Source organism: Cynocephalus volans, chromosome 5 (assembly GCF_027409185.1).
Source record: "Cynocephalus volans isolate mCynVol1 chromosome 5, mCynVol1.pri, whole genome shotgun sequence".
Lineage (NCBI taxonomy): Eukaryota > Metazoa > Chordata > Mammalia > Dermoptera > Cynocephalidae > Cynocephalus > Cynocephalus volans.
The window spans coordinates 110,222,481-110,245,185 of NC_084464.1; the positions used below are offsets into that span (position 1 = coordinate 110,222,481).

At 45.2% G+C, this 22,705-nt stretch overlaps 2 protein-coding genes across 2 annotated transcripts in view; one reads left to right on the forward strand and one right to left on the reverse strand.

Annotated features, from left to right (window-relative positions):
- The window catches only part of SCML4 (Scm polycomb group protein like 4), a 61,796-nt gene that overhangs the window by 26,267 nt on the left and 12,824 nt on the right, over nucleotides 1-22,705 (reverse strand). Inside the window, exons 2-4 of the mRNA XM_063098186.1 lie at nucleotides 15,775-15,904; nucleotides 12,473-12,673; nucleotides 8,729-8,923 (exon numbers count right to left, since the gene is read on the reverse strand). Of these exons, the coding sequence (XP_062954256.1) occupies nucleotides 8,729-8,923; nucleotides 12,473-12,673; nucleotides 15,775-15,904 (526 nt within the window). The remainder of the gene's footprint in view (nucleotides 1-8,728; nucleotides 8,924-12,472; nucleotides 12,674-15,774; nucleotides 15,905-22,705) is intronic.
- Nucleotides 19,493-20,402, forward strand: LOC134378331 (ubiquitin-conjugating enzyme E2 E3-like). Its single transcript, XM_063097340.1, has one exon. It carries the CDS (start codon nucleotides 19,606-19,608, stop codon nucleotides 20,221-20,223), a length of 618 nt encoding a protein of 205 aa, XP_062953410.1. The 5' UTR covers nucleotides 19,493-19,605; the 3' UTR covers nucleotides 20,224-20,402.

Here is a 22,705-nt window from a genome sequence, read left to right on the forward strand (position 1 = left end):
AGAGCTCTGAGATGCTTGCAGACTTGTGGGAGACCTAGAGCTGACAGGCCTTGTTAAATTGCACTGGACTCCTGACCCACAGAAACTGTGAGATAATAAATACTATTTTAAGCCACTAAGCTTGGGGGGTAATTTGTTACACAGCAGTAGATAACTAACACAAAGGGCAAAAGGGAATCTGTTTCATTCCTCTTGACTCTGCACATCCAGATTGGAAGTTGTAATTATTAATTCAGTAGCAGTTAGGATGTATCTGCTATAGAATATCTGTCCAATTCTCTGCCAGGAAGTTTGTGTGAGTTTTCTGTTGTTGTTTGTTTTTTCAGCACAGGATTTATTGCTTGTATACGAGACCCAGAAAGCACCCACTAATAGGGGAGAGTTTTTGAAGTTCATCTTAGAAGCCTATTGGTTTCTCAGGCTGCCTCAATTCCTCTTGGCATCGTTGGCCATTTTCACCCCCATTCTGATGTGTGGCCAGCAGACAGTGGTGTGGATAACTTACTTACCATCTTCTTGGATCTACTAAGATGCCTGGCCCATCCCCTGGATCTACACTTCCATCAGAGGCAGGAGACTCTTTGGACAGGCCTGCCAGAGACACAGAAGGCCTTCTGCATGGACACAGACCAGACCGACTGGCAGAGAGGCCAGGGTTCCCGGCGTCATCTGGCCAGCTTGAAAAGCTCTCGGAAAATTGAGGAGTGAATGAGGGTGTCACATGAAGGACAGTTAGCCTCACGAAACAAGGGAGATTTCCCGTAGATTTTTTATTTGAGGAGAGGTCATGGGGAAGATATAGGGGTGTCGTTCAGGGAATTCCTGAGGTCAGTCTTGCAGGAAGAAAGAGACTATTTGGCCTCTTTTTTTAACAGGCTCTTTTTCTCCCCCACACTCCCTCAGCAAAGGAGCTCTCCCAACCAGCAGAAAGCCTGCTAGAGATTTATCAGCATCCCCATTCTGCTCCTCAAGTCTTGGGAGTTGCTGTTTTAATTCACTAACATGATTTTACTTGTGATCTCAGACAAAAAGAGTATTATCTTAATTCCTTTCTGTTTTATTTGAATATAGATACTTTCTATTAAAATATTATCAAGGCAGTCAACATGATTCAACAGTATACTATTTATCCCATATTTAAAGTGTCTTGGGCAATTAAAACAACTTACTTGGGACACTCATTCTTTCATACATTTAACTGATAGTTATTGAGTAAATAACTTCCTCAATATCTACAGGACCTGAAAGAGAATCTAAACTTACAATGCAAAAGAGTTCCAATAAATTACTGGACATCGTAAAAATCTATTTGAAATTCTACAAAACCCAGGCTTTTCTCTAGAGGTCCTTTTTTAAAAAAAGAAAGATGATATTTTTCCCTTTTAGCTCAATGTTTTAAAATATGTACAGATGTCATAATTTAGTGAAAGATATAACAAAAATAAATAAATAAATAGCTCCTCCTAAATGAACTTCTGTTGGCACGCTGGGAGAACAAGGACTGGAAATCCTGGAGAACCTCCCTGTTCCATGCTGTAAGGGCTCCAGCTGGGTTCTACCAGGCTTAAGTGTCAGAAAATAGAGGAAGGCTTTTGTATTTGCTTCAGAGTTGTGGAGAGTCTTCTTTAACCTTTCCATCAAAACCTTCTGTGAGGATTCTTAAGACCTAAGCTTGCCAATGATAGTTTATTCTCCTTCCAAGTGACCCCCTTTCCCATGCTCGGCTGGAGAACCAGGCAGTTCATTTTGTGCATGTGGCCCGTGGGTATTACAGAACAGGCACAGCTGAGAAATATTCCAGTCATGTGGCCTGTGCTGGAAGACAAGCAGCGGCCGGGGAACCTGGAGTGGCATGACTTCCCTTTCCCTCATTTCTTTTCTTTTCTGGGGGTGGGGGGGTGGGGGGGGTGGTACAGTTCCTTTTTTATTGTGATAAACTATACTTAACATAACATTTACCATCTTAGCCATTTTTAAGTGTACAGTTCAGTGGCATTAAATACATTCATAACGTTGCACAACCATCACCATCATCCTTCTTCATAACTTTTTATCTTGTAAAGCTCTATATTCATTAATCAATAACTCTTCCTTAACTTCTTTATTTTTCCTCCATCATTTCATATATTATTTAAAATCCCAGGTCAAATTATGCCTACTGTCTGGTGAAGTAGGCTACTTAGCATGGGTTTCATAGAGATGAGAGTTCTCCTGGTGGCTGGAATGATGGGCTCAGGACAAGGGTAAAACACCCCTTGGGGCTAAGAAGGAGAAAAGAGAATTGATCCATTTGGAGTGCAGTTTCCTTCTGAATTTTACTAAAGAGGGGCTGAGGTCTGTTTTGTTCTTTCGTATCTTTGCTAGAAGTGGCACACATGCACCACCAGCCACCGTGCACATCCATTCTGTGCAGCCAGCCTTCTGAGCTAGAAAACAGGAAGGCACACCCCACCCGGCCAGTGCCAGGTAATAGGGCCTTACAGACAGCAGGACGTGGGAGGCACAGCAAAGGGCCCGGGATGAGAAGACCTGCACGCCACTTCCTCCCCACTGCCACATTTCTGTAAGACTCTGAACAAGTGGCCTGGTCACTGTGTGCCTCACTGCATGACAAACAGGAAGAGCTCAATAAAGGTCTGCCATCTGACTAAATGAATGGGACTATAGAATGATCTCAAGCCACTGACAAACCCCACTTCCTTTTAGAAAGAAACAATCTTTTGAAAAGATAGATATTCTCCATATAGTGATTCTCCGTAGCACTATTATATTAGACAAATTTGTCATTGAACAAGGAAGCAGACTTGATTTCCCAATGCTAGGTGTACAGGTTCAACCATAACAGAACATGCTGTGAGTGACTGTTACTCCAGCCGTTTTCTGGTGCCTGGCTCAAAGACCACCAACCAGTGAAGAAAACAGCAAGCCTCAAGCATGGCTGTCCCTCCTCATCTCCCACCCCCTACCATCCGTGTATCAAAGAAGCTACTTAACAAAAAGTAAACAATTTGTTCCCATCGTGCTAAACCTTCAAAAGGCAGGAAGCCAGCTACTAAATTAGATCTTGCAGAAGAGTTCAGCTATCACATTTGTGGTTTCCAAAGAAGATCCCCTACTCTAAGAGAGCAATTTGCTCTGTCGTGTTGTATAGAATACAAGTCAGTAAATATTTACTGCAAACTTGTTATGTTTCATGCTCTGCTGGTGTCGGCATGGCCCTGCTCCCAGGCCCATCTAGCAAGGGAGATGAAATCTGGACCCAGAGTCCTACAATATACAGCATTTTTAAATGCCATTGTGGACATGGAAACCAGGGTCTGGGGAGAACAGATGGGCATTTACTCAGGGCTGGGGGAGGCTTAAAGGGCACCAGAGACCCTGCTGCAGGTGGTTACACGGCCACACTGAGAATTGTGTCTGTCACCATTCCTTCCTTTCACCCTCCTCCGCACGCTCACAACCCTCCTTTTTCTCACCTGGATTTATACATGTGCCATGTTGACCTACCACTCTGCCCCCTCGCATCCCTCTCTTCTTCTCTAGCCCGTGGGACACCGCCCTGGACAAGGACCATCTTCAGTGGCAACTCTTGTACAAGAGAGGAACCATCTTAGCACAGGTAGACTGAAAACCTGAAATAAATTTCCCTGCATGAGCAGGGCTCTGCCAGCCCACACTTTATCACTCAGAGTGTGGACCGGCAGCACCGACATCACGCCTGTTCGAAATGCAGAATCTCAGGCCACACCCCAGCCCTAATGAACCACAATCTGTATTTTAGCAAGATACCCAGGTGGTTCCTAGTCATTAATGTTTGAGAAGCACAAGCTAAAGCATATTCATACTTGAGACTTTTTTTAAAACACTCAAAGAGAAGGCAACATTTTCCCCATGACCATCTCATGACTGTGACACAACCACCAAGTTATGAGAGCCATCTCTCTGCCGCCATTCTCCTAAAGCACCCAGAGAGCTGCTCTCACGTTCCCCAAACAAGAACCATGTGTGGATATCAGTTAATAGAACTGGAGGGAAATGACTGAAGTTACTGGTCTCAAACCAAGAACTGTCACCTCCGGGCTGAATTCAGGCAGCTGGGTAGGCCTGAAGCCTGTTTTTCCACAAGAAAAAGATCATTTGGAGAGAGTTTATATTTCAAGCATGTGAGTAAGAGATTGGAAGGAGCTCTCCCTCTGCTCTGAGGAAAAAGTTCTTGCTCCTAGTGGCAGCCACTTTGTTTTGGTGTCTTCAACTTCACCTCTGGGAGGCCCCTTGCTGGGGCTCCTGGAGCACCCTGTCCTCCTGCTGTCCAGGTCTGTCCTGCTTGCTCCAGCCCATGACTCTCAGCCCAGGAGGTACCACAGAGGACATCTTGCTCCTACTCCTCTGGGTTGCCAAATATCCCCCTTAATGGCCCTACCAAGTGGACACATGCAAATATTTATCACCAATAATGAGGAGGTCACTATCATCTACCACCCAAGCAGCCCCTTCTCCTTCTGAACAGCTTTGACTTTTCAAAGCTCCTTACAGTGTCAACTTCACCTGACTCCTGAGGGATCTATCTTCTGAGAGCTCCACCCGGTTATTTAATTGCCAAGTTCTAGACCTGGGAGAGTGTTCCACGTTTCTCAAATCCACACTTCTCAAATGTAATGTGTCTTCAAAAGGTCAGGGAGGTACGCTGAACTTTTGCCTTTCTCAGATGACAATGCCCCTGACCAGAGTTTGAGGGGCAAGATCTTAGATTTAATTAAGTCTACTTTCTAGTTACTTAGTCTCAGTTCTGCTCTTCAGGACCCCAGAGAACAAATCCACATGACCTGCTGTCATATTCTGGAACAGAAAATCCTGTCTACCCCAAATCTTCCTTTCTTTCTTCCACAAACATCCCAGTTCCTTCAATAGTTCCTTTATTGTCATGGCTTTGCACTTTTTGTCATCTGATTGACTGCCTTCTGAAAATGTGCCAGTGAGTGTTGACAAGCCCTCCATGTGTGTGGCACCAAGACTGGAACACTCCAGCTTGGACTCAACCACCTTGGAGCAGAGCAGGACCAGGCATTGTCCTGGTTCAGAGGAGCTCAAGACCTTACAATCTTGTTTAGGAATGATGTGGTTCTGTGGATGGGTATAGAGCCTAAAATCAAGAAGATCGCCACCCATATGTGCCCTTCTGTTACAGTGGAGAGAAAGTGGATGATAACCTAATTCATCCTCTAACATAACAATAACTTGATGTGTTACTCCTTAAAGGAACTTTGGTCAGGCAATCCTGAAGCGGCAATGTCTTACTCTAGAGGCAAATTCCCTCATGGTGTCACCTTAGGGCTCATGGCAGACTGGCAGGAAAGGCATGTGGGGGCCAGGGATGGCTCAGAGCATGAGCCAGCACTGTCTCTTCCACCCTCCCAAGGCTCCTGACAGGTGGGGCACATGGTACTCAGCTCCGCCCCATCCAGGGTATGAGCAGCCATTGCCACTAGATGGGCTAATTTGCAGCAATTTGTTTTATCAAAGTAATCATAGGCTGGGGAAGGGCTCATGAGACATCTGGCGCCATCACTTCCAAGCCTCCCATGCTGACTAGGAAGGAAGCCAGCTTTTGGCTGGACATAACCAGCTTTGAGGAAGGCTGTCATCTCAGTCAAAAGAAGTGAGGCAGCTATACTACTCCAGAGATGACCCTCAGGGAAAAAACTGGAACTTCATCCATCCTGGTGAGCTCAGAAATGGAGAGAATTAGGGAAGAAACTAAGGCAAGAGTTTCCTGAATAATCACTTAAGGAAAGCGGAAAGGAGGCTCGTAGGATAAGATGTTAAAATGAAATGATATTAGTTTCCGTTTTGGCTGAGGCTGCAAGACAACAGATACCACCTACCAGAGTGAAGAGTGAGACCCCCATCCAGGTTTTTCAGAAAGAGATAGCAAAATCCAGTTTTATACCAGAAGATGACCAGCCACATCTAGCCAGCCAGCCAGATCGTAGAGGCTGAAAAATGGGTTGACCAGAAGACAAATTATGGAGAGAACTACCCAGTATACCCAGTAGTTTCAATGTGACCATGTAGATAGTTTGACATCTGTCCTCTGGGACTTGGGAGACAAGCTCCAAAATACTGTTTGATTCCCATGGAAATCTAAAAGACTGCAGTTGGCTGGCAGAACAAAGGAGAGCTACCCGCAGGGACCAGTCTGCACACTCACAGTTTGTTTGGGCAGAGGATGTGTGAATGTTTCTGAAGGACCAGATGTGGGCCATCAGAAGAGAGATCTGCAGCAGGATCATCTTAGATCCTTTCCTTACTATAGGACAGTCTGGAGGCACAAGGGGACTTCAACAGAAAGAAGCTAGAGATTTACCCCCAGAGGCCTTGGACTGTGGAAGTGGAAGTGACCAACAAGAACAGAGCTGCATTTGTCCATGTCAAGGGAAGAGAAGGTGGGAGATGGTAGGGTCATTCAAGGACCCACCTAAGAGCCCACAGGATGAAGAATCAGCTTGAAACACCTGCCAGAACCAGGGAGCCTGATACCAACTCACAGCAGGATTCGTCAAGTAAAAACTCCCCTGCCTCCTGACTTTCCTCCTCCCCCGACTCCACCATGAAGGATTCTAAAATCAAGATTAGCCAGTGATGAGAGGAGGCAAAAACACAAGGTTGGGGGTTGGGGGGAGAAGCTAACCATGCCCCCCTTTGTTGCTACTGAAAACTGGCCTGAAGCCGCCTGAGCAGGGAATGATTATGTCCCACTGTTTGTTCAATGCAACAACAATTCAAAGGTTTAAGAAGTGAAACCACTGCTATTCTCATTGCAAGATTCACTAGAAGATACATTTAGTTTAGGAATATGTTTCTGAGTGAACTAAGGTTTACAGGAGAGGACAGATTCATAGACAGAACCAGAAGGAACATTCTATATCAGCAGCTCCAACCTCTCATTTATCATAGAAACTTAGGCCCAGAGAGATAAGAAGACTTCCAAGTTTACACGCATAAAGACAACAAGAAAATCATAGAAGTATATAATACCATCTCCTCACACCAACCGTATTTAATTAGGTAGCTTCCTTTGTAAAGGACAGATTTCTTCCTGTTTCCCACGTCTTAGAGAGACTAAAGCAAAATTATAGGCAAGATTCTTGATAGCATCCAAGGAAAACTATGCTAAGAATCTAAATTTATCCTGCCCTGCTGTTCTCCTGGTCTTGAAATGTAGCCACTGTTATTATAAGTATCCTTTCATTGAATGCTCTAATCTGTCTGTGAGCACATACATGCAGATGTACCCACTTTTCATTATTTGTAGTATTCACTCTGTTTCTCAAAAACTCTCCTAAGGTCATGCATTTGTCTCATCTAAGACAGGGTCTCACCAGAGCAGAAGATGGTTCAGCAAATGTTTCCAGAATAATATAACGATCCCAGTTTTGCTGCCTATGTGCTTTTCATGTATCAACCACACTGCTTTCAGAGAAAGAAAAAAGGCAACATTTCTGCTCATCTGTGGGATTCACACTCAACTCTTTGCAAATCCATAACTTGGCGCTGCTAAGTACAGAAGGGGCACATGTGTTGGCACCTGGCCCCTTGGGCAGACAGCGCTGTGGTGAAATAGAGCTCCCCGCACCCTCATAACGTATGCTATCTGCTTCTATAGAATTGCTTGCTTAACCTAAGTAACTCCATCTTACCCCCTGTCTGACCTGCAGACTACCCCCCCCTTCTGCATGAGAAACCATTGACCTTATAGAAACAAAAACCGTTGCATAGAAACAGGAGCCATACACAGTGAATTATTACATGGGAACAGGAACCATACACACATGGGAACATACACAATGAAAACTTGTGTGCTTGACTGCTCAAACGGCTCATTCTCGGCCTCTGTGACCTAGCCCCCTAGCTTGCTCTGTGCACCTGGACAAATCTGTGCGCCAACGGGATGTAGTTTTTGTCTTTAAAAACCCCACAAGACCAAAGCCCGAGGCCGTTCTTCCTTGGTTGCACCTTGGGAGACAGACGCTGGCCAGCTGGAGTGAATAAACTGCCCTTTTCTGCACGAGTGGCGTGTAAGTGCATTTCTTGTGGGAGGGTGCCTCACAACAGTGGCAAGTTTGCCCGTGTGGCCTTGCTGCCCTGCCCCCTGGCCACTCTACCATCCCAAGCTATTCTGGGGCTGGCAGTATCACAGGATGCAAAGTGACCCCTGGGAGAAATACCAACACTCACTGGAAGCCATACTAGACATACGGCCCAGTCAAACTCCTGCAGTCACAGGCACTTGCAGCACCTTATGTTCACGTGGGCAGGCATCTGACCCCTGGGAGGAGCAGCAGCACTCGTTCTTCAGCCCTGTCTTCTTTGGGATTTCTTACTTCCTTAGTTTTGTAGTCCAGCTACTCAACAATGACAAATAAATGCCCAGAGTTTCAATTAGAGCAGAGTGAAGAAAATCACTGTGATGTGGTCTCATTGTCTAAATTCTCATAACATAGGCCTAAAAACTATAATGTCAGCTCTCAATAGCTGGAGTGACCGTGTCCCACTGCAGCCTGGGGTGGGGATCATGTGGCTTTTGGTCCCAGCCAGACCTGAGTGCTCCCCAGGCTCCCAGACAGGCAGCCCATGGGCCTGCGGAGGAGAACTCAGGAACTAGCATAGCTCCCTCAGCAGCCACCTCACCTGTCACCCTCAGGACGGGAGGAAGCAGGACGCAGCCTACCTGACTCCATCCTCACTTCCTCCTTCTCCTGGGCTTTCTCAGAGGCGCTGGAGCACCTGGGGAAGGGCTGGTGGCTGAAAAGGTCGTCACACAGGAGGCTTCGGCACAGCTTGGCAAGGAAGCGGAGGACGTACCCAACACTGTTCACCACGGGCACACTCCGCAGGTGCTGTTTTCCGTCAAAGGAAGCTGAGACTGGAAAACCACAGAGACAGAATCTCAGAGCCAGGCAGTGGAGAGACTGTAAGCCAATCAGCTCTGGGGAAGAGCTTTGTGTTTGTTCATTTTGTTTTGTTTTTCAGTGGGCTTTGTTTGGATTTCACCTGCTTTTGCACTAATGTCCTGTTTCCCACCCAGGGTACCACATGGCCTTTAGCTGTCATGTGTCCTTTGTCTCCTTGGTCTGTGACAGCTTCTCATTCTGATATAGGAGGTGCTCAGTTTCCCTGGGCTCAGGTTACAGTACACACCTCTGGGTTTCAAGCCACTCCCCAAGGTCTCAGACCCCTCCTCTGCATCCTCCCCTAAAGGAAAATTACTGTTACCAGTTAGACCTATTTTCAACACCAACGGGGAAAATGAGACCGCAAGGGGCTGGCTTATGCAAATCTAGAGGCTGGGCATGCTCAGTAGAGAAGGATTATATAACCCTGGTAGCTGAATGACCTTCCACTAGAGATGCCAGAGAGCACAGAACATTCTTGAATATGCCTGGTGCATGTGATAGAATTTGACCAATGAATGTGCTCCAGAAAGAGACCAACCGAGCATGTGCAAGACTAATGTTACATAACTGGGAACCACCCCTTTAATAGAATAGTCATTAGATAGCAAAACTATAAAAGCTGAATCCCAGCAGAAAGCAGGGCTATTGCTCACTCTCCGGGAGCTAGCCCACACTCTGCCTATGGAGAGTGTATTTCTTTCTTTTTGTATCAAACTTTCAGCAAGCAGCTGCTCATTCTCTTGAGCCAGCCTGCACTCTGTACTGAACTTTTAAGTATGTATTTCTTGCTTTTGTGTCAAACTTGGTAGGGGCCCTGCTCAGTCTCTGGAGCTATGCCGCACCCTCTCTGTGAAATCTGTCTCTCTTATTCATTGTTAAACCTGTTCTCACTGTCTCCTGTGACTCTGCTCTTGAATTCTTTCCTGTGGTGGAGTCAAGAACGTGGTAACAGGTTGGGTTGGATTGAGGCCAACTATCAACCCCCTGGACCCTACCTCCCAAATCAATTAATTCATTCCTTGTTTTTCTTGATCTTGACAGTTTTGAAGAATACTCTTTAGGCATTTTGTAAAATGTCCCTCAGTTTGGGTTTGTCTGATGTTTTCTTATGATCAGACTGGGGTCGTGGGTTGTTTGGGAGGAAGACCTCACAGGTGAAGCGCCCCTCCCATCTCATCAGATTGGGGGTACACGATATCCACGTGGCATCACTGGGCTGTTAACCTTTACCATGTGGCCCCATGTGTGCCATCTTCCTCCTCTGCACTGTCTGTGTTCTATCCCTTGGAAACAAGTAACTAAGTCCCACCCACCCTCAAGGTGGTGGGGGGATTAAGCTCCACCTCCTGGAGAGGGGAGATTCTACATCTCATTTGGAATCCTATAAGGAAGAGTTGTCACTTTCTTGCAGTTTATTTATTCAGTCATTTATTATTATCAGTACAGTCTAATATATTTATTTTGTACAGGGCACTATCCAACACTATGGGAGCTCTTTCAAGTTGACTCATGTGTCCCTATGACATACTCTCATTTTTTTTTTCTTTTAGCACCTCTTTGGTTTCTGACACTTTAGTATGCTTCAGGCCCATCTTGTGTTTTCCCTGCCTCAGCCCTAGAGGCAGCCATTTCTCCAATAGCCCTGGGTCTTTTTATTGAAAAGTGATATTTAGAAACCAAGATTTGGGCACTGGATGTACTCATTGCTACTGGACAGTCAGAATAAACCTGAATTCAAACAAATGTCTCCAAGTCTAACCCACCTCTACAGAGTTCAGGGGATGCCTCTGGGGGAGCCTTCAGGGGAAGAGTCTTTATAAAAGGAAAATGGTCTCTCCACTGTGATGCTAGATTAAGCTCAATCGCCATAAGGTTATCAGAATTTAGAAGCAGCACCAGCTTCTCTCAGCCCTGAGCATGTTGCTTTCCGTATCTCTCCTCACAGTCGCTCTTGCCCCAGGACTTGCACACCAGCTCCACATGAGGGATGCACGAGACCCCAGACAGGACATTCTGTTCCCACCAGGGCCTCCGCCACTCAGGAGCAGCATCTGGAGGGCAAACTGTTTCTTTACATTCTGTGTCCCACAGAGTGGCAGACAGCAGGGACTACCATGCTAGTTCTGATTGTAGAGCTCAAAAGAAGACACTCATTTTCACTAGAATTCCATTTCTTCTGTGTAGCTCTTTCTAGTTCAAGACCTTTTGTACTCGCCACCTCATTTAGACCTCCTGACGGTCCTGTGAGGACAGTGAACTGAAGACTATTATCCCATGTTACAGATGAAGAAACTGAGGAGAGGGCTTGGGGCAGTTTTTCCAGCTCATGCGCCTTTAAGTGTCACTTGCCTGACATTTTGAATACTCCAGGTGACTCTGAGAGAACCAGCCAAAGAGCTGCTGAAATGCTCACGAAGGGATTGTCCTGGTCACTCTGGAAATCCCCTCTTAGTGTGCGCACTGCTGCTTGCCCCCAATACCTTAAAAGGTGAGGTGATGTGGAAACTACAGCAGAGGGGGCCTCTGGCCTGTTCCATAAATCAATGTGCATACATTCCCAGAAATGGGGAAATTTCTCCTCTTGGAGGGGATGGAATTCGTTCGATCATAAAATGTACCATCGGGAGGGTGTGGCTAAGGCAGAGTGCCCCAGCAAGTGTGCTGGGAATGGGTTATGGGGCTCTGCTGTACCCCCAAGCCTTGGGACAGCAGCCCAAGGCCCAGGCAGCTTCCTCCAGTCAGGGGCAGTTTGGCGCCACCACCCACATTACCGTCTTCTTCCCCGTAGTGACATGAGAATGCTTGTAAGCAGGGCCCTCAGGATCAGGTTCTAAGTGGAGAGGGGGGGGGGTCTTACTATTTCTCCTGTGTCACCTCCCCCCTAAGCCACCTGGTGCTGTTGTGTCGCCTTGCTGAGCCTCCCTTTCATGGTCTGCAACATGAAAAGCCACCTCTCTCCACTGAGCGACCTCAAGGTGGCGGCAGGAGGAGTCGGCTCAGTGCTGTGGCATTCTCGACTCTGAAGGCACAGTGCTCAGCTCCAGCCTTCCTGGGAACTCCCTCAGCCAAGGGAAACTTGGCAAGGTCTGTCCACTCTGGCGCTGCTGCCAGCAGCTCAGAACCGCCTCCCAGCGCCAAGGCCCTTGAGGCTGCAGAAGGAGGTCTGAGCAGGAAATGGGGAGGCAGGGTCAGCTCTCCCAGCTGAGGGACGGGGGCCTAAAGAACCTGGTCAGGTAAGGTGGGAACCAAATGCAGGAGGAACTTTCTCCTAGCACCAGGTCTGTGTGTTGAGCCCTGCTATTCAGCAAGGAAAAGAACAAGGCCTTCAACCTCAGAGGGCAGTCCAGGATGGAGAATCTGGCTGCCAGACAGAAGCCAGGACAGGAACCATCGAGTGGCTGATAGAGAATAGACCCTGGCCACCCCTATCCCCAAGCCTGTGTACAGCCACTTTCCTCTTCAGAAAGACACCCACAGCCCTCCTCATATGCACATACCTGTCCGCCCCAGGGCCTTACCTGACACCATCTCGCCACCGTAGCCCTGCTTGACCAGGGAAAAGACCAGCTTCTGCTGGTGGGCACAGTCGATGCACGCTTGGACGGCCTGCTGCAGGACTGCTGATGGCCTCTCAGGCCCAAAGTGCTCAGGGAGCTGCTGCACCTTCCTCCTCTCCAGGTAGGGCCCCGCGTTGGCTTGCTTGTTGATGTAGAGGCAGACTGTGCAAACAGAGACCACAAAGCCCTCGGCATCAGGCCAGCGCTGCCCCTCTGTGCTGGGATGCCTCGCTGTGCACTCCTGGACTTGGAAAGCTAAAAAGGGCCTGATTCTTCCCAACATAGGAAGCAAAAGAGGCAAAAGAGCCAAAAACCTCAACTGCCAGGGCTTGCTCTCAAGAAGACCTCCTGGTAGGGATAGATGGACAGGTGTGTCCACTCTGATGCACTTAAATCTGCATTGAAGACAATTATGGTGGCCCATTTGGACTCTGTGTATAAACGTGTGTCCATGCTGGGCAAGTATATATGCAAATTCCCCCCTCCTCCAAAGGAGCCATCAAGCTGCACATAATATTTGCCATTTCTTTGTTAACCATACATGAATAAAAAATCAAAGTGATCCTGAGCACTCCAGAGACTATATGTTCAATGAAGTTCTAAAGACAGTGATATTTACAATCTCAGAGAGAATAAATGCTCAACCACCTTTTTAGGAGAGCCCAATCAATGGTCCCCACATTTTTAGGGTAATATACCCCATCAATAAAAATTTTCAGCACATGTCCCAAAATGTGTTTATTTATTTATAGGTTATCTACATTCTTAACTGTATCAGTGTATTATGTACATTTTTTTTTACAGGAAAGTATCAAGTTTATATCATAAAAATCCTCAGAAAAATGCTAGAATGTCTAAAAAACTGGTTTCCATATACAATAGATTTCAGTAAATCACTGTGAAATCTTTATGAATTTTGCAATTAAAAAGAAATAAAAATCTCACAAATCCTTTTTTTAATAGAAAGTTTTGTACAGAGATCACCCAATGAGTTAATTATCATCAGTATAATTAGCTTGGTCAGTTCATTGTAGGGTTCAGACCTAATTTATACAAGTTCGACTTAATTCTATTCTATGATAGTGACATAAACTCCCACTCCCAACTATCCATCCCACCTGTAATTTGACAATAGTTGCCTAACTGGTCAGCCTGTCTCCAGACTATTTGTTTTAAGATTCCTCATTGTCCTAGACGTCAAGCCAGACTCTTAACAAGTGAAGAGTGTCCGAGCCTAACCCTTGAGAAAAACTGTCCAAAATTTGAAATAAGGTATAATCTCCTACCCTATCAATGACATAATAAAGCATTATCTAACAAGTATTGTGTACATTTTAAAACATACCCAAGAAATAGAAATTTTTAAAGGACGAGATAAAAATAAATAATAATAGCAGGCACCATATTTTCTTTCATATATTAATGACCTCCCTTATGTGTCTGCCCTCTCTCTCCTCATCAGCCCGCATCCCCCAACCTCTGAGGATATGAGCATCTTACCTTGGAGGTCACTGGTGCAAAACAGTGTTGAGGAGAAACTTTAAGAGGAGACCAATAGGATTTTGGAAAAGTTAAATAGTAATAGCAAAGGTGAAGAAACTTAGTTTTTATTGAGCACCTACTGTATTCTCAAGACAAACCTGTGAGTTGGGTATTACTATGTGCTTTGGATTGAGTGTCCCTCTAAAACTTGACCCCCACTGTGACAGTGCTGAGAGGTGGGAAGCCCTATTACGGTAATTGAAAGGTGGCGCCTTGAAGAGATGATTAGACTATAGGACCATGCAGTAGTAAATGGATTAAAAATGGTGGTCATGGAAGTGGTTTGGAGGGCTTTAAAAGGAGAGTGAATGAAGAGGTTAGTCTCTCTCTGCTCTCTCATTTTCTGCCATGTGAGACCGCTGGGTCACAGTCGCCACCACCCAGATCTTCACCAAATGCGTTACCTGAATTTTGGACTGCCCAGCCTCCAAAACTGTAAGCAATAAATTTCATTTTCTTATACATCACCCAGTTCCAGGTATTTTGTTATAAGCAACAGAAATGGACTAATACAGTATTACTGCTTTACTAATGAAGAAACAGGCTTAGTTAGATGCTGCTCAGAGTCTGTAGTCAGTGGTGCTGCAGAGATTCAGACTCAAGTCTTTCTGATGGCAAGCCTGTGCTATTTCACTCTGCTAGGCTGCCTTCTCTTCCACTCATCCCAGATGATAAGGACAATCTGATTAAAAAGGGACCTTCATGCCAGACACTATGATATCCCCTACAGAGAAATAGTGAACAAAACGATGTAGCCCCTGCCTTCACAGAGCTTCTGGCCCAGTGAGATTGGCGGACCTATTCAGACGATCACTCAAGCTGATGTGAGAGCACGAGAGACCGCGGCTGTGAGAAGCACTAGGGAGGTGCTAGGACAGCCCACACTGGGGATCCTGGCAGGAAAGTCAGTGAGGACATTCTGGAGGCGCGTATGCCAGAGCTGAGATACAGGGAAGGAATAGGGTGACCCAAGGGAAAGATCATTCCAGATGGAGGAAGAGAATATGCTAAGACCCTATGACCATCCCTAGGGACAGGGAAGAGTGGTGGGCTGGATCACAGAGGGATGGAGCCTGCAGGGCCTATCTCCATATGAACAAGTTTGGTCTTTACCCAAGAGCAATGAGAGGGACTGAAAGGATTTAAGTGGGGTGGGGGTGGGGGTGGGGCTGTGATGTGGGGGAACTCTGGGTAGGTGTGTGTGTGAGTGTGTGTGCATGTGACACTATCAGATTATTGTTCCTATTATGATGAAACTGTTGGTTGGTAGATGCTCTACCAGAGAGAGAGATTGGGATATGTGCTATCCTGACTGGATTGGAGGGTGCTTAGTGGGAGTAAGAGAGATTAGGATCCTTAGTAGATCCAGACATGCAAACATAGGAACAAATGCACTCTCCAAGGTGAGCAGGCTTACACTGGTGCAAAGAAAACCTGGCCCTGAAAAGAAACATCAGGCCACTCTTTCTTGTCTCACTCCAAAGAAAACAGCTAAACCCAAGATGCACTGAAAACAGAGTTTCAAATAAACTAAGCTGTGAGACACATAAACTCATGTTTTCACAGACTCTAGCGGTCCTATCTGCCATCTAGCTGACACACTAAATCCTTCTTTTGTGCTATCTCAGTGGCAGCTCTTTAGTTCACACAGTGACTGTTAGACGGCAGGCTGCCCATTACCTTCAGGCCACCAATCCTGGGAGTTCATTCTGCTGACCTACCTGTGAGAGCCTGTGGGACCGCCAAGCTGGGTATGGTGGCTGCATCCTGAGGGATGGAGCTGAGGTCAGGCTCCGGGGTACTCCGCGGAGGTGAGAGAGCTAAAGGAGTCATGAGAACCGGAGACTTGAGCTGTAAAAGAGAGCCCATTTGGTCAATGAAAATCTAGAAATGCTCTCTACACCTTCCCAGAATCTTTCCTAGATGTCAGTTAACCGTTGCTACTCTACCATGCTTCTACAGCTATCTATTGTGCAGCTTTGGGGTCTGAGCTTCAGATTCAAGTTCATGTTCAAGATTCATATTTGGGGTCACACTCAGAGGTCAGCTCTGCACCCCATCTTTACAGTGGGGCCACGCAGGAAATAACAATATCAGGCAGTGGGTGCAGGAGCATGCAGAGGTATGAATAGTTGAAGCCCCTTGAGCCCTTTGAGTGCAGGATGCAGGATGGTAGAGACAGTTCCCAGCCTGCACCCCTGTGCTCCCTAGAACCCCATGTACAGGGCTTTCCCTACACGCATCCAGAGACTGACCCTGAAGCTCACTTTGCTGAGCTCTCTGCTCACAAAGATCACTGGACTCTACTGGAAAAGAGAACAGGAGCCATTCTTTCAAGGGGCTGGCATGCTGCTTGGTGTCTGTTTCCAGCAGCAGACTGTCAAAACCAGCCTGGATGTGGACGTGAGTGCATTTTCTGGTAGTGAGCCGCAGCCACCTTGAAGGTCTCACTTGAAAGAGCAAATGAGGAGCTGAAATTTGCTCTTAGGGGAATAAGGCGAACATGACTAGTTGATAATGTCAATATCAAAGCTTGGTACAGAGACAAGCTTTCCATCTTAGCTCTCTACCCCAAAATAGTGAATGTCAGTCACTTCCTCTCTTCACCACTGACCTGTGTCTGGACCTCACAAGACCAGTTAAGTCAGCCTCTGGGAGTGGGACTCAGGCATCAGGAGTTTCTAAAGTTACATCTGAGTGTCTCTAATCCAAAAATCTGAAATCCAAGATGCTCCGAAATGGAAATTTTTTTGAGTGCTGACATGACACACACAAAAAAACACTCACTGGAGCATTTTAGATTTTGGATTTTCAGATTAGGGATGTTCAACCAGTAAGTTTAATGCAAATATTCCAAAATCCAAAATCCAAAACATTTCTTTCTGGTCCCAAGCATTTTGGATAAGAGATACTCAACCTACACTCAGATTCTAATACACAGTTAAGGTTGAGGACCGTTACTCAACACCAGAGAGTTTCAACTTTTGCAATCAACCTACTGGGGGTTTCATTAAAATGCAGATTCTGATTCAAGAGTTCTGAGGCAGGACCTGAGATCCTTAATAAGCTCCGAGGTGGTTCTGATGCTGCTGGTCCATGGACCACACTGTCACTAGCAAGGTTGTACGTTCTGTCATTAACATACGAGGGTACTGCAACGAGTTCATGGAAAGATCATCTTTTAATTCTTTCTTTTACATGAACTTTTTGTAGTACCCTCATATACGCTGTCCTCATCCATATCCTCACTTTCTTCCTGGATTTTTAGGATAAAATAATAATAATAATCATGGAGAAACAGTATTCCAACTGCTACCTACCCAATCATCCTATAGTCATTCATTTATTCATTTAACAAATGAGAGCCTATTTCATGCCAGACACTCTTCTAGCTGCTGTGGATACAACAGGGAACATAGATAGCTGAAAAAAAAAAAAAACTTTTATCTTTGCCCTCATAGAACTGGAATTGTATTGGGCAGGGAGAGAGGCAGACAAACAATAAATAAGGAAATGACATAGCATGTTAGAAGGTGACAAGAGCTGATGGTGAATATAAAGAGGGAAGGGGCATGGGCAGTGCAATCAAGGAGCTGCACTTTGGATTGAAATTTTAAAATAGGGAGGGTCCTAATCAAAATAAGCTTAGGAAATAATGAGATGAGAGGCACTAGAATCAGAAAGTAAAGTGAACTCTTTCAAGGAGTTTTGTTATGAAGAGGAGCAGAGAACTAGCCATAGCAAGAGGGAAAAGCAGGATTAAAAGATTTTTTGCTCCACAATGAGATAGCATCTCATACCCATTAAGATAGCTACTATTCAAAAAAAATAGAAAATAGCAAATGTTGATGAGGATGTGGAGAAACTGGAATCCTTATGCACTGTTGGTGAGAATGTAAAATAGTGCAGCTGCTATGGGAAACAGTATGGTGGTCGCTCAGAAAATTAAAAGAATTACCATATGACCTAGCAATTTAATTTCTGAGTTTATACCCAAAAGAATTGAAAGCAGGGTCACAAAGGGATATTTGTACACTCATGTTCATAGCAACACTATTTACAATAGCCAAAAGACAAATTCATAAAGAGAGAAAATCAAATGGAGGTTGCCAGGGACTGGAGGCTGGGAGGGATGGGGGACTATTGTTTAATGGGTAAAGAGTTTCAGTTTTGAAAGATGAAGAAGTTTTGGAGATTGGTTGCACAAGAATGTGAGTATTCTTAATACTACTGAACTGTATACCTAGAAATGTTTCTAACAGTAAATTTTGTGTGTTTTTTATACAATTACATTTTTTTTTAATTTTAAAGACTTTCATTTTTTTGTTTTTGAAGTAGGAGAAATAACAGAATTTTAATGCTGATGGAAATAATCCAGTAGAGAAAGAAAACCTGATGATACAGGGTAGTGTTGTGGAGAGCTGCTGGCGTAAGGTCTTTGAACAGTGACAGGGGAGGAGATTTAGTGCATAAGGGGAGGCAGAGGCCTTAGAAACGTGGACCTTTCATCTACTGTTACAGGAAGTAAGGTAGAAGATTAAGCTCTGGATGCTAGGGTGGGTGTATGTGTAGGAGGGAGCTTGCAGCTTGCAGGAGGTCTCTTTTTTTTGACCGGTAAGGGGATTGCAACCTTCAGCCCGGTGTTTTCTGCACCACACCCAGCCAGTGAGCCGACGGGCCATCCCTATATAGGATCTAACCCGCTGCCTCGGCGCTACCAGCACCGCACTCTCCCGAGTGAGCCACGGGGCCGGCCCACAGAAGGTCTCTTCTGATGGCTTCTAAATTCCCCATGATACCGAAAGCTGAGCGGGAGGATGGAAGAGGCGGGTGTGTTAATGAACTAAGAGGGTGGGAGGACTGGGGCATGGAGCGTGGCTGCTGAGAAGCACTGAGGGACACTGGGATGTGTGGAAATGAATTCAAAATGAGATCAGTCAACAGTGAGGAGGTTGGCTGCACAGTGCTGTATGGCTGCAGAATTTGGGGCTCTGGAGAGAGCTCCTATATTAATCAGAAACTACGATTAACAGTAGAGATTAAATCCTATTCTGAGGTAGTATTTGAAAAAGTAATAGGCCCATCATGTAGCAATGTACTGCTCGGTATTAAAAAAATAATTTAAAAGAAAGCTTAGTGGTGGGAATGAGTGATCAGAAAACTGATCTACTGGCCGAGCCGGGCGGCGGCGGCGGCGGCGGCGGGAGGCCACAGCGCGCGGGGCTCTCCCGCGTCCCCTCCGCCTCGCCGGGAGTTCGCGCCCTCGCCCAGCCGAGCTCCCCCCCACCCCCTTTTTTCCGAAGGCGCTGGGCGGCGCCACCCTCCGGCCGGAGCCCGGCACTGCACAGCCCCCTTCGACTTTCAATGTTCCACACTCCCCGGCCAGAGCCTCCTCGGCTTCTTTTTTTCCCTCCCTCCCCCCTTCCCCCCCCCCCCCCAGCTGACTCCATTTCCTTAAGGAAGGGTTTTTTTCTTTCTCCCTCCCCCACACCGTAGCGGCGCGGAGCGGGCCGGGCGGGCGGCCGAGTTTTCCAAGAGAGAACTTCACCAAGATGTCCAGTGATAGGCAAAGGTCCGATGATGAGAGCCCCAGCAGTGGCAGTTCAGATGCGGACCAGCGAGACCCAGCCGCTCCAGAGCCCGAAGAACAAGAAGAAAGAAAACCTTCTGCCACCCAACAGAAGAAAAACACCAAACTGTCTAGAAAAACCACTGCTAAGTTATCCACTAGTGCTAAAAGAATTCAGAAGGAGCTAGCTGAAAGAACCCTTGATCCTCCTCCTAACTGCAGTGCTGGGCCTAAAGGAGATAACATTTATGAATGGAGATCGACTATACTTGGTCCACCAGGTTCTGTATATGAAGGTGGTGTGTTTTTTCTGGATATCACATTTTCGTCAGATTATCCATTTAAACCACCAAAGGTTACTTTCCGTACCAGAATCTATCACTGCAACATCAACAGTCAGGGAGTCATCTGTCTGGACATTCTTAAAGACAACTGGAGTCCCGCTTTGACTATTTCAAAGGTTTTGCTGTCTATTTGTTCCCTTTTGACAGACTGCAACCCTGCGGATCCTTTGGTTGGAAGCATAGCCACTCAGTATTTGACCAACAGAGCAGAACATGACAGGATAGCCAGACAGTGGACCAAGAGATACGCAACATAACTCACATAATTTGTATGCAGTGTGAAGGAGCAGAAGGCATCTTCTCACTGTGCTGCAAATCTTTATAGCCTTTACAATACGGACTTCTGTGTATATGTTATACTGATTCTACTCTCTGCTTTTATCCTTTGGAGACTGGGAGACTCCCCAAAAAGGTAAATGCTATCAAGAGTAGAACTTTGTAGCTTAGATTAGTTATGTTTAAAACGCCTACTTGCAAGTCTTGCTTCTTTGGGATATCAAAATGTATTTTGTGATGTACTAAGGATACTGTTCCTGAAGTCTACCAAATATTATAGTGCATTTTAGCCTAATTCATTATCTGTATGAAGTTACAAAAGTAGCCGTAGATGACTAGGAATTATGTCATTTGTATTAAACCCAGATCTATTTCTGAGTATGTGGCTCATGCTGTTGTGAAAAATGTTTTACCTTTTACCTTTGTCAGTTTGTAATGAGAGGATTTCCTTTTACCCTTTGTAGCTCAGAGAGCACCTGATGTATCATCTCAAACACAATAAACATGCTCCTGAAGGCAAAAAAAAAAAAAAAAAGAAAACTGATCTACTGCATGGCTCGTGACAGAGAGGCTGGCAGTGACAGAGCCCCTGACAACTTCGGGCAATGGCTAAATCCTCCTTTGCAGGCTTAAAGCCTTCTCACCCCCAGCACAGAGACAATGATGCTCGTCAGGAGAAAAAAACAGAATTGGCAAATTGTCATTTCCCCCCTATGGTCTTTAAGTAAATCACACAAAGATCCTAACCTAAAAAGATGATGATGATGATGATGATGATGATGTTGAGTGTCCAGATACCGATTACTGTTCATGTAAACATCGTAAGGACTCTAACGTCTAATGCTTGCTCACTATTTTAATATTTACTAAGAGGGGATCTGTCCATTGAACCCATCTCAAATGAAGTAATTAAATTATAATTGGCTGTTATTTCTGCCCATCATTTCTGCCCGTGATGCAATTACAGGGATTAGACTAAGTTAGCTGGTTGCAGGGAAAACCTATATTCACACAACCTCTAAAACAACTGCTGGGACTTTTGAATAGAGAAGAAATTTCATGCAACTATGGGTAGTGTATGACCTAAAAAATATCCTTTCTGTAAGAGAATAAATCATCAGTAGAAACACTCTTTTGACTTAGCATTCAGAAATATCAATCTCATTGCTTATATAAAGAATCAAAATAACCTGGCATAGAAAAGGTAGACACCGGTGATTTTTAAAAGATCCTGAAATATAGGAGCACAGATTTGAGCCCACAGGCTAGAAAGGCTCCCTCGGTTGTGATGTGGGCCTGTTCTGTCAGAACAAGCCTCTCCCAAGTGTGGGATGAGGAGCTCCCCGACTGCCCCAACCCACGCAAGATATTCTCTGGTTGGTTTGTTTTGTTTTTTAAATGGACAAAACAGAAGAGAATATTTATATATTGGTTTCTAATACCATTCTTCAATAAAATGAAACCCAGGGCTCCTTGGAGAAATGGCTGATTCTAGTACTAGGGCAGAGAAATATACAAAGTGAGCATAGAGCATCTTGTAGTGCCAGAAAGTAAGAAAATACTAAAGAAAACAAACAAAAAAAAAGCACACACACACACAGTGGTGGGAGTAGGTTATAGGGAACAGGTGTCAACTGAACAAGCTACCAATGGCCAAATTCAAACCAATATAAGCAACAAATAAGTAATGTGGTAATGGATTATAACTGAAAGTATAAAATAAATGTCCATGAATCCGTATTGACATAAATTGATTGACTAAATAAATAAATGGAGAATAGACAAATCTCCCATGTATAAAAATTCCAAGTAACTCATGTAGATATTCTGCCCTCGTGTAGGTGAAACATAACTCCCTACTCATTAAGTGTGGGCTGCACGTAGTGACTTCCTTCCAAAGGGTACAGCATGGGAATAGGGGGGAAAAGTAACTTTACAATGGAGAAAGCTGACAAACACCAACTCAGTCATATGATCCAGGTCGACATCAGCAGTACTGTCATGTTGATAGTATGCACTCTTGATATGATGTGATGTAAATGGCACTTTACCTCTGGGATCTTCCTCCCAAAAACCCATACTCCCAGTCTAATCATGAGAAAAACACTAGACAAACCCAGATTGCAGAACATTCTACAAAATACCTGACCAGTACTCCTCAAAACTGCCAAGGTCATCAAAAACAAGGAAAGTCTGAGAAACTTTCACAGGCCAAAGAAGCTTAAAGAAACGTGACGACGACTAAGTGTGATGTGGTATCCTGGAACAGAATAGGGGAAAACCTAAGGAAATCTGAATAAAATATGAACTTTATTATTATTGATTCACTACTTGTAGCGAACGTACCACAGTAATATGTAAGATGTTAACAATAGGGGAATCTAGGGATGGGATATATGAAAATTCTCTGTTCTATCTTTGCACTTCTTCTGTAAATCTAAAACTATTCTAAAATGAGTTTAT